General features: G+C 48.9%; 4 protein-coding genes across 4 annotated transcripts; all 4 read left to right on the forward strand.

The window, feature by feature from the left end:
* Positions 1-250: 250 nt before the first annotated feature.
* Positions 251-3,010, forward strand: LAJ45_07697 (uncharacterized protein; the record flags this gene model as incomplete). The annotated part of the gene is made up of 4 exons (XM_046117253.1): positions 251-703; positions 1,191-2,023; positions 2,084-2,879; positions 2,954-3,010. 4 exons carry the CDS (start codon positions 251-253, stop codon positions 3,008-3,010), a joined length of 2,139 nt encoding a protein of 712 aa, XP_045969549.1.
* A 1,880-nt stretch (positions 3,011-4,890) lies between these two features.
* On the forward strand, positions 4,891-6,564 carry LAJ45_07698 (uncharacterized protein; the record flags this gene model as incomplete). The annotated part of the gene is made up of 4 exons (XM_046117254.1): positions 4,891-4,930; positions 5,014-5,336; positions 5,390-6,257; positions 6,530-6,564. The coding sequence occupies 4 exons, from the start codon at positions 4,891-4,893 to the stop codon at positions 6,562-6,564; spliced, it is 1,266 nt and encodes a 421-aa protein (XP_045969550.1).
* Positions 6,565-8,650: 2,086 nt separating this feature from the next.
* Positions 8,651-9,352, forward strand: LAJ45_07699 (uncharacterized protein; the record flags this gene model as incomplete). The annotated part of the gene is made up of 1 exon (XM_046117255.1): positions 8,651-9,352. One exon carries the CDS (start codon positions 8,651-8,653, stop codon positions 9,350-9,352), a length of 702 nt encoding a protein of 233 aa, XP_045969551.1.
* Positions 9,353-11,591: 2,239 nt separating this feature from the next.
* On the forward strand, positions 11,592-12,777 carry LAJ45_07700 (uncharacterized protein; the record flags this gene model as incomplete). The annotated part of the gene is made up of 2 exons (XM_046117256.1): positions 11,592-11,994; positions 12,053-12,777. 2 exons carry the CDS (start codon positions 11,592-11,594, stop codon positions 12,775-12,777), a joined length of 1,128 nt encoding a protein of 375 aa, XP_045969552.1.
* Between the last annotated feature and the right edge of the window lie 511 nt (positions 12,778-13,288).

The following is a 13,288-nucleotide window of genomic DNA, read 5'->3' on the forward strand; positions in this document are numbered from 1 at the left end:
CCAGCTCATCCAAACCCCTTGGCATCGGCGGGCGTTGTTGATTTTTCCCTTTCTTTCATGCCGTGTTTCGACCAACCTTGGTGCTACATTCTTTGAGTTTTGCTAATTTTAGGAAATTCTCTTTTATCCATAACCACGCAGCACAGTCAACAAGCTACATCATTCAAGCTAAACTCCACAATCAAAAGTTAAGAAATACCCACCAGACTTCTCGCTACCTCCTCAGTACTTGATCTGTTGCGCTGGGAACATGAATTCCACCGCTTTCCGGCCTCGGGGTGGCGGGCCTTCGCGGGGCGGTATCACAAAACGCTCCACCGGTCGTGTTAGAGTTGATCGCGATGGAGATCTAGACATGGATTCCCCGGCAGGAGGTGCGCGAGGAGGGCGTGGGGGAGGTCGTGGAAGGGGAGCTTTCAGCCGAGGTGGAGTTCCAGGATCTGGCCCACCAAGAGGCCCAGCGGCGGACCGACCCAGAGGTGGTGGTGGTAGTGGGGCCATGAGGGGTAATCCAAGAAGGGACCCGGTCGGGACAAGAGCACCAAGGCCCACGTACCAACCACCTGGTAGGAGACCGGGAGGGCCTCACGTTAACGAAGGTCCTACGGTTGAGGTCAGAGTTGAAGGGTGGAGGGAAAGTAAGGGAGGTGCCGATGAGTGCATAAGCTTCCTTGAACGAAAAACTAAAATGACTTTTAAAAAGGTGAGACTGATAATCCAAAAAAATTTCCTTTTCTTCATTCGCCTTTTGTCATTATCTCTGCTACATCAATTTGTGGATATATTGTTTCTTCTTCCGCCATCAATGAGGTGGTGTTTTTTTGTACTGCTACGACGCTTGCTTCTCTTTGGAAGCATGAGAAGAGTTGTCGAAAATTGGGTGCATGGCCTGTGGACTTCTGGAGATTTTTATCGATATTACCAAAGTACCTCGCATTGCGTGGCTCATCGTGGGCATACAATTTCGAATACAAATTACCCCACTTCGAAAAAAAGCTCAAACCCAAAAACGTCCAAGAAAACGTCCAAAAAGAGAAACTCGTGCGAAAATAACCTCGAAACAAAATGGAAAGCAGAGAAGTGCCAAAATGATCATTTCCCAAGCTTTCCAAATGCCCCTTCGTTTTCATATCATGCAGATTCTTAGGAAGAACCATATGCTAAGGCGATACTTTTCTCGCACCATGTAGACATCAAAACAAGGGAATACTATCATTTTATATGTCCCTCTCAGCAAAATCGGAGGCATTCTCGAGTGGGATAATGTGCAATTCGCATCTTCACATTTGCGACTCACTGCGCCTAACCTCAACAACATCACCTCATCGATTGAGTCTCGAAGTAACGCGATCATTTCCCAGGCTGCACCTAAGAGCAGGGACACAGTCGACACCATCAAAACCCTCGAGCAGGTGCTTGCGAACCGATATAACATCGAAGCCAAGATTTTGGATCTTAGTAAACTTGGCGAAGACCCGCTTCTAAAACAGAATGGATTTTTTGAGCTTAGTTCAACGACCAGCAAGATGTTCCCCGCACTTATGCAGATCGCAGACAAGCGTTTCCAGACTGCGCAGCAGAAGCGGGATACTGTCCACAGCGTATCACTTGCCTATAACTCACTGAAAGATCTCCGCGCTGTCACTACCTTGAGCGTCACCTTCCCGGACTTGAAGAACTTGAGCCTACAGGGGAACTTGATCGAGGGTTGGCAAGCTTTGGACAGTTGGAGGAACAGATTTAAGAATTTGGAGCAGCTGGTGTTGATGGGCAACCCATTGACTAGGCAGCCGGATTATAAGCAAGAGGCTATGAGGAGGTTCCCCGCCCTTGTCATGTTGGACAATGTTCCCTTAGACCGGCCAGCGATCAAAATCGGCGACGAAGCTCGTCGGGGCGCAGGTCCAGGGGCCAGCGGCATGTCTGGAGCAGTGGATGAGGGGGGAAGGCCGGTAATGCCATTAAGGACCAAGGGAAAGTTTATCCAAGATGACCATGGTGTCGCCATGGGATTCCTCTCAACGTATGTATACCTTAGATATGCACTCCACGTCGCTAGAGACTAACCCACCACGAACCGCAGATTCTTTGCAACTTATGACAACGATAAGAATGCAGTCCTATCACAATTCTACGACTCGGCATCCACCTTCTCAATGTCTGTCAACACCTCCGCCCCCCGTGTTGAAGCCCAGCAGAACACACGTCAATGGTGGGACCCTTGGATTCCTATCTCTCGCAACCTCAAGCGAAACCACTCTTCTGGCTTTATGAGCGCACGTGTTTTCACCGGCCCGGATGCAATTGGACACATCTGGGGTGAAATACCATCATTCCGCCATAATCTTGGAAACGAAGAGCTGTGGAGCTTCGACGTATGGCCAATCGAAGTATTGGGCGCTGGCGGGATAATGGTTGGAGGCATTATGTGCTGCGTTCATGGCGAGTTCGAAGAGTCAAATGGCGATAAATTCATGAAGAGGAGTTTCGATAGAACTTTCATCTTAAGACCAGACGCGAATGGGGCTGTAAAGGTTGGAAACGATATTCTTGTTGTCAGATCATATGGTGGTTTCGAATCCTGGAAAGAAGAACCCGAAGCACCGGTACCGGTGCAGGCACCAATGGCTGCGCCTGTCGGAATACCAATGGCCGCGCCGGTCGGGATGCCAATGGCTGCTGCGCCTGTAGGTATGGTTCAAGATCCAAACATGCCGCAGGGGCAGGCAGCGGTAGCACAGACGGAACAGCAACAAAACATGGCGAAATGTTTTGAGTTTGCGAGACGATCCGGGCTGAAGATGGAGTGGGCTGAGCTTTGTCTCACCGAGACTGGGTGGAATCTGGAGGAAGGGTGGACAGCGTTTGTGCAGGCTAATGTATGTCCTTTCTTATTTTATTCTCCCCAATATTCATGAATAGACCGACTAACAGAGGGTTTGAAATTGATCAGGCAGCCGGAAACATCCCACAAGACGCGTTCGACCCTAATATCCCAAGGCCATTTTAATTACCACACACACCGGCTAAGGGCACCACCAAGTTATCATCACCACTCCACACGCGCAACTGAGAATGAAAGTCGACAAGGAAGAGGGGAGGGGGAGGGAATGTCGTTGATTCAAAAATCTGGGCACAATTTGGCCGAGGTTGTTTTTTTCTTTCTCTTGATTTCTCTTCCTTATGTTGACACTTTTTCATTCTTTTTTCATTTTTCTTTTCTCAATTGTTTTTTTCTTTTCTCAATGCAAACGGGGCAGGCAGTGGAGGGAAGGAATGGAGGATCCAAGCAAAGGCGAGGAGATGAAAACAATTTTTCATTTACCTTTTTTTCTTTTTCTTTTTTCTCTCGAGGGTTGGGATACGGTTATCAAACGGGGGGGGAGGCATTTCTCTACTATAACTACGTTCATGAGACTGAGACTTGCAGTCTCGAGGTCACATATAAATGCATGTACTCCATTAACCTATACATATGTTCTCTCTTCTTGGTGTGGTTTGGAGGCGGCGGGATTTTTCAATACTTATCACAAAATTTTTTTTTTTTAACTCTGCTTTTTGGGGGGATGCCGCGGATGCGGACGCGGACATGTGTGTGATGAGTGAGTGGTGTGTGTGGTGGTGGTGTGATTCAATTCGAGTTGTATGATTAGATCTCTCTTCGTGGTGTGGGCGGCGGACTTTTTTCTTTCTGTTTCTGTTCTGTGTTTCTTGGTACTGGGCTGGGAATATGAATTGAATATCAAACAAGTTGAAAAACAAGATGATATGAAGGCTAGGGTCAATGATCGTTTGTGCGGTTATGTGTGTATTTGTGTAGAAAAGCGATATTGGGGAAGTGGCGGTGTATCTTGGGTTTGGGTATGTGATGTATGGTAGGGCAATAGTAACGTTCATGAGGTTTCTGGTCCGTTCCATCATTGACTAGCGATGTACATAGTGTGTGGCCTTATGTAATGAAGAAGTAGAATCAAGCAATCAATCATTGACAAGTAAGTAGATGTATGTATCCGCGGGTACCCGGGGATTGAGCACCTAGATGAGGTAGAGATTGGGAAATGCACTGCATAGAAAACAAAAACCAACTTGTTGTTACGAGTTTAGCTGTATGTCTTACCACCCGCATATGGCTTTTGGGCCGCTGCATGATATGAAGAATATCTCAGCTTCACTCAGGTAATGAATCATGACCCATGGGTGGTAAAGTTGAAAACCCCAGTCCGTCGTCTTCCATACCTACCAGGTTTCCGTAAATTTAAGAGTCGTTCTATTCAGATAGCTACATATATATGAATTTACCTATAATCCAATTGTCTATCTCCATATTCTCATAGTTTTCATAGCTTCCTTATGAAGCAGTGTACTAAATATTGGTACTCGCGTCAGGGAAAAAGAACCAGAACATGCAAGTGAGAAAGCAGGGATTATTTGTATGGAGCGGCGCTGAGCTGCCATACAAACTAGGCATTTGCATGTTCTGGTTCTTTATCCTAGACGCGAGTATTAACCATGATATCGATAAAGATAAAGGGCGTAAATGAGCAACCACAACATTCCACAAACGCTTTACCACCCTACCATGCTCTACCACCTACATACCCAAACAACCCAAACACCCGCCAATATTGAACCCACACTCTAGTCTACTCCATACCCGCTATCTACCACCACTCAGCATGTAGCCGGTTAACTCACCTCCTACTTTTACCCCAGGTTACCATGGTCTGTTACTATTAATACACCCCCAAAACTAGGTCTGTGTTACCCCAAATCATGCGATCACGATATGCCGAGGCCAAGTGTCTTTACTCTCTAGTTAGCTCCCAAGAGCTCCAAACCTCACCTCCACCGCAATTCCCCCTCTACGCTCGCCAAAAAGAAAAAGAAAAAATGGCGAAATTCATACTCCCCGCCCTCGCGGTGACAATCGGTCAGTCTCTCCCCCCCAATTGCACCCTCAATTGGAGCTTCCAAACGTCTACAATTTTTTTTACTAACAACACTTTGAACCAGGCCTCCTCCAAGTCGCCGTCCCCAACCTCTCACGCACCTACACCCTCGTCGGCGGGCGCCGCAACAACGCCCACTACCTCTCCCCCTCCTACGCCTCCCTCCTCGACCCCCTCTGCATGCTACAACATACCGACAAGTTCCACGGCTGCGAGTCCATGCAGCTCGTCGAGCTGTCCCCCACCCGCACCGTCATCTTCACCAGCTGCCTCACCTCCTATGCCAACCGCCCACGCGTGCTATCGCAGTCGCGGGAAGCCGACGCCGCAGAGGGGAAGAGCCGGTCGGGCGATAAGATCTTCCGCTGGGACCTGGACACGGATGAAGTTGTTGAGCTTGAGCTGCGGGGGATGCCGGGCGGGGAGGGCGGCGGCGATAGGGCTTCCATGGCATGGATGTGAACTATGGGCTGGAGGGCGGGCGCATGAGCCTGTATGTGGTGAACCACCGGTTCAATGGCACGGTGGTCGAGAAGTTTATGCACGACCCGGCGACGGACGTGCTAGAGCACGTGGCGAGCATCCCGACGGCCGAGGGTGATCTGAAGCATCCGAATGATATCTATGCGATCAAGCATCTGGACGACATCAATGCGTTTTACATCACCGACGAGAACCGGTATAGCACGGGGCTGATGCGCTTCATTGGCGACTACACGCGCAGACCGTGGGGCAGCGCGCACTACTATTCTGCCGAGACGGGGTGGAAGCTCGTCATGACGGGCCTCGGCGGCGGGAACGGCATCACGGGCGACAACAAGGTGGGCGGCAGGGTGTACATCTCACCGCATCTGAGCGGCGAGATTGTGGTCACGGATCAGGACGCCTCGCAGCCCGGTGTGCTGAAGGAGCTACAGCGGATCCCGCTCAACTTTATGGGCGACAATCCGACGCTGAGCTCGTCGGGCGAGGATATCATCATTGCGGGATACACGGACCCGCGCAAGATGTATGGGCATGTTGCTGATCGCAGTGCCCCGGCGCCCGGATCCATCGTGGGGAGGATCAGCACGAAGCAGCTGGGAAGCGCATTCTTCGGAGAGAAGGGCGGGTACACGAGTACGCCCGTCGTGGACGAGATGTTTGTGGACATCCAGGGAAGGTGGATCAATGCCAGCTCGACGGCGATCCTGAGGGAGAAGAAGATCCAGCCCTTGGATGAGGAGGCGGAGATTGAAGAGGACGATGAGGTGGCGAGAGGGGCGAGCGAGCTGGGAGACCTGTATATTACCGGGTTGACCACGAGTGGTGAGTACGCTTTCTTACTTGTTCTGTCCAGCTGCCCTTGAAACAAAACAAACAAACAAAACGCCGATGGGCTAGCTGGGAAGCTGGCGGGGTGCCGGTATGGTATGGATGGCTGTCGGAGCGCACGCCGGCCCGGGCCGATATATTTTTATGGACCCCCGTCCTTGCTTGATACTTCGCTACCCCCGAACCCCCGAACACCGACTATCCCCGGGGTGTGAATCCTGCTGGTTGTGAGAAGCCCTTTACTGACCGCAATTTATTATCAATAGGGATCTTGAAATGCAAAGGCATTCCCTCTTCCTAAACACAAAGTGTGGCCGGTCGGGATGCGCATAAATTTTATGACTTTACGCGTTGGAAAAAAATAAACTAAGCCGTAATAATGAAGCTTATATGTAACTGTAGACTCATAAAAAAACTCATACGTAGCAGGAGTACTTTCGCCTGCGTGTTTGTAGGCTCTTTCTGTCCAAAAAAAAAATGGATGTATGTGAAGTAGCTTGAGCTCTTGGATAAAAGCTCCCCAGATAAACTAGGTATGCTGCTAGAACCCATCCGTGAAACAGCTCCTTCCTGCATCAATATATGCGGTCTCGAAACAACCGGCAGTTACATACAAAGTCTTTGTACGCACATATGTGATCTGTTCACACTAGTGCAATGAACGGTCGAAGCCCAAACAATCTAGAGTAGTTGTGTTCGTAGGCCACAGTTTCACGAAATTTAACTAATTCGAGTGATATTCGATGCAACCAGAACCCCGGCCATAAACTTGACAGGATCTGACGATTACTCATGTCGCTATGACCACGTCAATGTAGCAACAATCTACCATGCCCTGACCTGACCTGGTAATCATTTCTTGATTTTTTTTTCTTTCACTCAGCCATGGCCAGTGTGATCGGGTTTTGCAAATACTTGACAAAAGTGGGGGTGACCGCGCGGTTATTTACTGCAGGTCGAGCCGCTGGTTCGTCCCAATTTCGATATCCATGTAACTTTTTGAGATGTGTGCACTTAGCAGTATTTAGTTGTGAGTTAATGTTTTGTTACCTTGGTAAATACTTCCAGCACCCAGATCGACCTGCTAGCCAACAACCCAACTCGTGATAGGTATTCCCCTATCCTTTGCAGCATCGCAATATATTCTCGCAGTTCAAAGTGCAGTCAGTACCTAGAGTACACTCAAAAGTGGAGTATGTACATCTAAAGTACCGCAAGAGCCAAAAGCAGTAATACCACCGCCTAGCCAGACAGGGAGTGGAACCCTCCGTGGGAAATGCTAGCTGAAACTCAAGCCTCGGGCCTAGCGAAAAGAACGAAAGTTTTCCGTGCGGATCACTTTAGTACTCTAAGTGGAAGGGCGCCTGTGCCCAGCAATCAATCAATCAATCGATATGAAAACTTCGAGAAGACGCGGTGGGTGGTTGGGTTGTGGCGAGTGATGTTTCATGAGCATACCGCATCCTTGTCGACTGCCGAGTCTGCCGAACATCATGGGAAAACAAGTACCGACGACGACGACCATATGATGAGATGGTGAGGTGGGATCATGTCCACGCTGAGTACCACGCGCGCGAGCGAGCGTTTCACAGATAGCAGAGATCCTGTGGTTTTGAAACGTGCGACTTTCTCTCCGATAAATATTTGAAAGGGGTGGAGTTGAAACGGCACTAGAGGTAGCGAGGGCGACGCGTAACGGCCTTTTAAAATGCGGAGGGAGAGGATCTGGACATGGGTCAATTATCAATCTGTAGGCTACAATAGAGAATATCCATGGAAACCCATCTAATGAATGTGGTCGAGAGTGTCTCATGTACTTTCACGCCTCCCATCAATTAACCCCTTGATGTAAGTGCGTGTACCTACATACCAACAATCACGCAGAAGTGGTCCCAGGCTCCAATACTATATTCCCTCCCTGGTCATTCCAACTTCAGTGCTCCCGGGCCCCAAGAGTCGCTACTATATAGCGAAAGCTTGTCAACATATACGCGTCCTGGCAGGGATTATAGTTGGAGGGCGGTAGGAATTTCCCGGTTATTGCCCATGGCCCATTGCGGAAATTGATACTCAAAGGGACTTCTCGAGATGCTGGATTGTAGTGATATTCACTGAATGTTGAAAGGCATATAAACTGTCCTTTCGTCCCCCATCTTCGGTTCATCAGCCAGCTCTCAATCAATTCATTCTTCCACTGCATCTTCAGCACTCTTTCTCTTCTCTTTAATACACTCATTCTAGTAAGTACTTGAATACACGCATCTTCTATTAATTCATTGGGGATTTTCAATACTAACCTCCTCATAGAGACTGTGCTAGTTCACGTCCATTCACTCAACTCATTCAACACATTCAAAGTCTTCAAAATCAAAACCACCACATTAAAAATGCAGTTCCTTAACCTCGCCATCGCCACTGCTGTTCTCGCTGCCCTTACTGGCGCCGCTCCCCTTCCTCAGGAGGAAGCCCCCACTGGCACCTTCTCAGGAATGCCTTCCGGCGTTGCCCCCACTGGCAGCTTCCCATCAGGAGCTGCTCCATCCGGCGGAATGGGAGGCGGTATGGGCGGTGGCCCGCGACCATCAGGTGCCATGCCCTCCGGTGCTATGCCATCCGGTGCTGCTCCTTCGGGCGGTATGGGCGGTGGCCCAAGACCATCAGGTGTCTTCCCCTCCGACGGTGCCATGCCTACTGGTGGAGCCGGTGCCGCGCCCACTGGTACCGGTGTCGCTGCTGGAATCGCCGCTGTCTCTGGGACTGGTGCTGCGTTCCCGACAGAGCTTCCTAGTGGCTTCCCCACGGCCTTCCCAAGCGGCTTCTTAACTGCTTTCCCCACTGGAGTCTTCCCTGCCTCTGGCTCTGCGGCCCCTACTGGTGGTGCTGGCTTTGGTGGGCACCACGGTCACGGCCACCATAGTGGAATGCCCTCTGGTGCTATGCCCTCTGGTGCCGCTCCTTCAGGTGGCGCTTTCCCATCAGGCGGTGCCTTCCCATCAGGCGGTGATGCGTTCCCCTCTGGTGCCATGCCAACCGGCGCTGCTCCTTCAGGCGCTATGCCTTCCGGTGCTGCTCCCTCTGGTACTGCCTAAAGAGCCCGTGATATCTTATCTCAATGGTAAGTAATTCAATCCTAAATATGTCCGCCATCATATTTCTAACGGCTCTTTTGCAGATCTGTACGCATAAATAGAATCGTTCTTTTTAGCGGGCGGAGGGCATTTGTTTGTGGAATGAGCTTTTTTTCTTTTCTTTTCTTTCTTTCTTTCTTTATAAAAGTGCAGTGGAAGATTGGCTGGGCCTCTCGGTTATGGTTGTATATTTTCCTTGGTTCATGTATAACAGGTTGGCTTTACTGGCTAGCGAAAATTGAGATCTTTTCTCGAAAATTGTGCTCCGGGCTTTTTTCCATTGTGACGTTTGTGATACTGCTATGATGTTAAATGAGTGCTTGTAGTTGCTCAAGCCGGTCCTGGTTCCAGTAAAAGCTACATTTTGAACAAGTGCATAAGACTGATGAGAAGAGTGTGTCTCTTAATGAACAACACGAGGAGACTATAACTGTAGAAGATAACACTTATTAGATGATCTATTGATAGTATGAGGGAGCCCCACCTGTAACCCTCCTCCAGCCTCATAGTTAAAGTACCGCTCCAATGTGGTGGTTAACGTTATGGACTATAAAACTCCGAGAGATTAGAATTGATGAAGTAACTCGGGAGGTTGATTCTTAGTTACCTGTATTGATGATGATTAGAGAAGAGAGAGTAGTCCTCTCTTCTCAGCTTAAGTACAGAGTCTCTCTAACGACAATTAAGAGTATTCCCTACTTAACCACGCACGAAATTTAGAGTAGTGCCCCATCTCAGAGCCATCCCCATGCAACATTACCAAGCTAGCGGAAAGTGAGAGCCGACTCGTCCACACACAGCCAAAAGCACCAACGAAATCATAGTCAGCATAGGGGTGGTTGGATGGTCTAGCGGTATAGGGTCTTGCCCTATACAAAAAGCTACGATCGTTCGACCCCCCCTCCGGACGTAGAGTAGGAGATGTAGCAGCACTAGGCTGTGAACTCTTTTTGCTGGCGTGACAAAACACTTTTTTCTCCTACATGTATCTATGGCCGAGAAAAATAGATTGCCTACTTTGTACACAAGTACACAAGTAATGAAGAATCGACAGCTCACCACATTGTGACAGCAATCACACCTTAGTACCCATACCCGTACAAGTACAGTGCACCGGACCATTCACCTTTACAATTTGTAGTCAATCAAGCAAGCAAAGTAGTAATTGTGCAAGAGAACAAAGCCCGTTGATAAGAATACGTACATTGTAGAACATGAGAGTTGTCAGATACATGTATTGACAAAGGATGCGAAAAGACAGCAACGCAGTGCACATAATTAAACTTTGCGGCAAACCCTTTTCACAGACGATCACTCGTTCGAAAACGCCACTGAACCTAACAAGGTTACCACTGTTTCTCCTTGGCGACCACTCCGAGTGATCGGTGATGCAGGCTTAGTGCCTTCGGGGCGGGTTTACTGGGCCGAGATATTTACCTACGCAAATCGCCAAGGTTGTGATGTCGGCTACATTCATCTATGCGTCTTTCTTCGCGGCTTTGCTAGTGAGACAGTGATATTCCTCACGGGAGTCCTAAGTGAGTACCTACTGCACAGCGGCGTCTTAATAAACCCGGGTAGAGTAGAGCACTCTAGATCATCGCGGTTGACGATAAACAGGTTTTTACACATACATGCAGGTTGCATGCCATCTGGGACTTTATCCAAATTCCCCTCGTGCAGCAAAAAGATTTCCTCGTTGGCGTTGTCTGAGTGGTGATTGATCCCTGTAATCTAGTGGAAGCAAAGGGCTTGGCGTAAATTGTTAAGAGGCCGGCCTAACAATATTAGCCCAGAAGGATATCAATGAATGGCTTGTTGGGTGACTGTTTTCGTGCATGCCTTATCTTCGAGCCCGTCGGTGTATTAAGGCGCCAGCTTTTGACCCCGAAGGAGTGGCTGTAGATGGAACAAACCGTTTGACATTAATTATAGATTTCATAACCATTTCTATCATGGTATCAAATATCTAGACGATTCAAACATTTCACAGTATTAGTACTTTCAGTCGCGTTGACGCGTGATCACATTATCGCAGATCTGCAAGGGTTTACGATAAATACAACGCCAAGTGCAGGATACAAGTCTTGCCATCACAGTCTCCACCTGGCATCCACGTACCATAACAACGACCGCCATCCAAAGGACGGACACAACTCTTTGCCTCAACTCACCACCGACAACAAAGAGGGTCACAAACATGGCAGACTCTATGATAGATTCAAACTCTCGTTCCATCGCCATATTTGGCTCGTATTTCGCCCTCTGTCTCGGCCTCCTTTCCCTCATTCTCTCACGACTGAATTTCCGAAACTTCTCGAAGGTCTCGGGGTCCTATGTGTTCACGTCACTCGCCGTTGCGTCCTTGGGGTCGACGTGGTATTATATGGTGTCCTTCTTTATGAAGTCCTACGGAGACTGGCAGGCGTCGCAGGTGTTCATGCCCAGCGATGATGGTGAGCTCCAGTTGGGCGAGTGGTTGAGCGATGTGAAGCTATTCCAAGATGCGTGGGGTGCAGTAGTAGAGAGCCCTCAAAGGTGGTGGTGGAGCCAGCAGATTTTCCTCGCAACCGCTGCGTGGAGTGTATTCTTGGCTGCTGAAGGTCCGTAGCCTTCTCCTCTCTTCGTAAAAAAGAAATCAAAACTTACAACTTTCTCTAGGCTCTCGTCGGGGTATTAAGAACCTCTGGTCATTTATGCTCATTGGCCAAGTTGTTTCAGTCTCATTCGCGTCAAACCTTTTCTTCCTTACTATCCTCCTCAATGAGCCCTCTCCTTCTGCCCCCGTCGAGGCACCCAAGCTCGACCCCTCGACCGTCAAGGCCAAGAGACTCCCCAACTGGCTGTACTTCACTGTCACAGTCCCCTTGGGTCTCTCATACCTCTGTGCCTACATGACTCCCAAAACCTTCGACTCCAGCGCATTCCTCCCCTTCCTCCTCGTCCCGCATGTTCTTCTCCTCGCAATCCCAATTGTCTTTGAACGCCTTGCATCAAGCGGCGAACTCGCAATCCACATCCCCGCAAACCGATGGAAGAGCTTCTGGAAGCCACAGTACCGCCTTTGCTCGCTGATATCTGTTGCTTGCCACGCGAACGCTATCTCACAGGTCACTGCTCACGGCATGACGGTCAAGGATGTTGTCGTTGGTACACTTTCGGCGTTGTATGAGCACCCAGCGGTGTCTTCGGTTGGGTGGGATGTCATCATGATGGCTGTAAGTGTCGGCACCTGGGTTGGTGTCAGGGGAATCGATTTCTCGATCAATCCTGATGCGAAGAGAAAGGGGGGTGATTGGATTAATGCGACGGCCGCGTGGATTTATATGGCCCTGGGATCGGCGGGACTGAGTGCAGTCGCTTTTGCAGGAGAGTTGGAGGAGTAGTAGTGTGGCGGAGGAGAGTATTTTGGGTGTACGATGGGTGGAGGAAAAAATTGTAGTGTCGTATTGAAAGACAAAAGAATAAAGAGTAACTATTGTCAGATCCAAAAAATAATTGTACCAAAGCAGTAGTGGTGAAAGGTCTGAGTCGAAGTGAGATTTCGTTCCTAGGTCTATCTAGTCTAGTTTGGGCTTGTAATGGGCTCTATAATAGACTCTATATACATACATACATACTTACATGTAGGTAGTATGCAGAGAGCACGTATGTAGCTACGCGTGGTAAAGCGGCCGAGTGATATTCTGTGAATATTCAGGCTACATTTACCGCAATAAACGTTGTAGAAAGTCTTTCGTGCGCAAAAGATACAAGGCAATTTTTAACATTAAAGTTGTCATGAACTAAAAGAACGAGAAAATGAGCAGAATTATGACTAGAAAGAAATGTATGAACAAATTTACATGCACTACATTTCATGACAGGACTAAGCAGAAACGGAACCCCAGATACTTT

Source organism: Morchella importuna (genome assembly GCF_003444635.1).
Source record: "Morchella importuna strain M04M26 chromosome Unknown Morimp01GS025, whole genome shotgun sequence".
NCBI classification, from domain to species: domain Eukaryota; kingdom Fungi; phylum Ascomycota; class Pezizomycetes; order Pezizales; family Morchellaceae; genus Morchella; species Morchella importuna.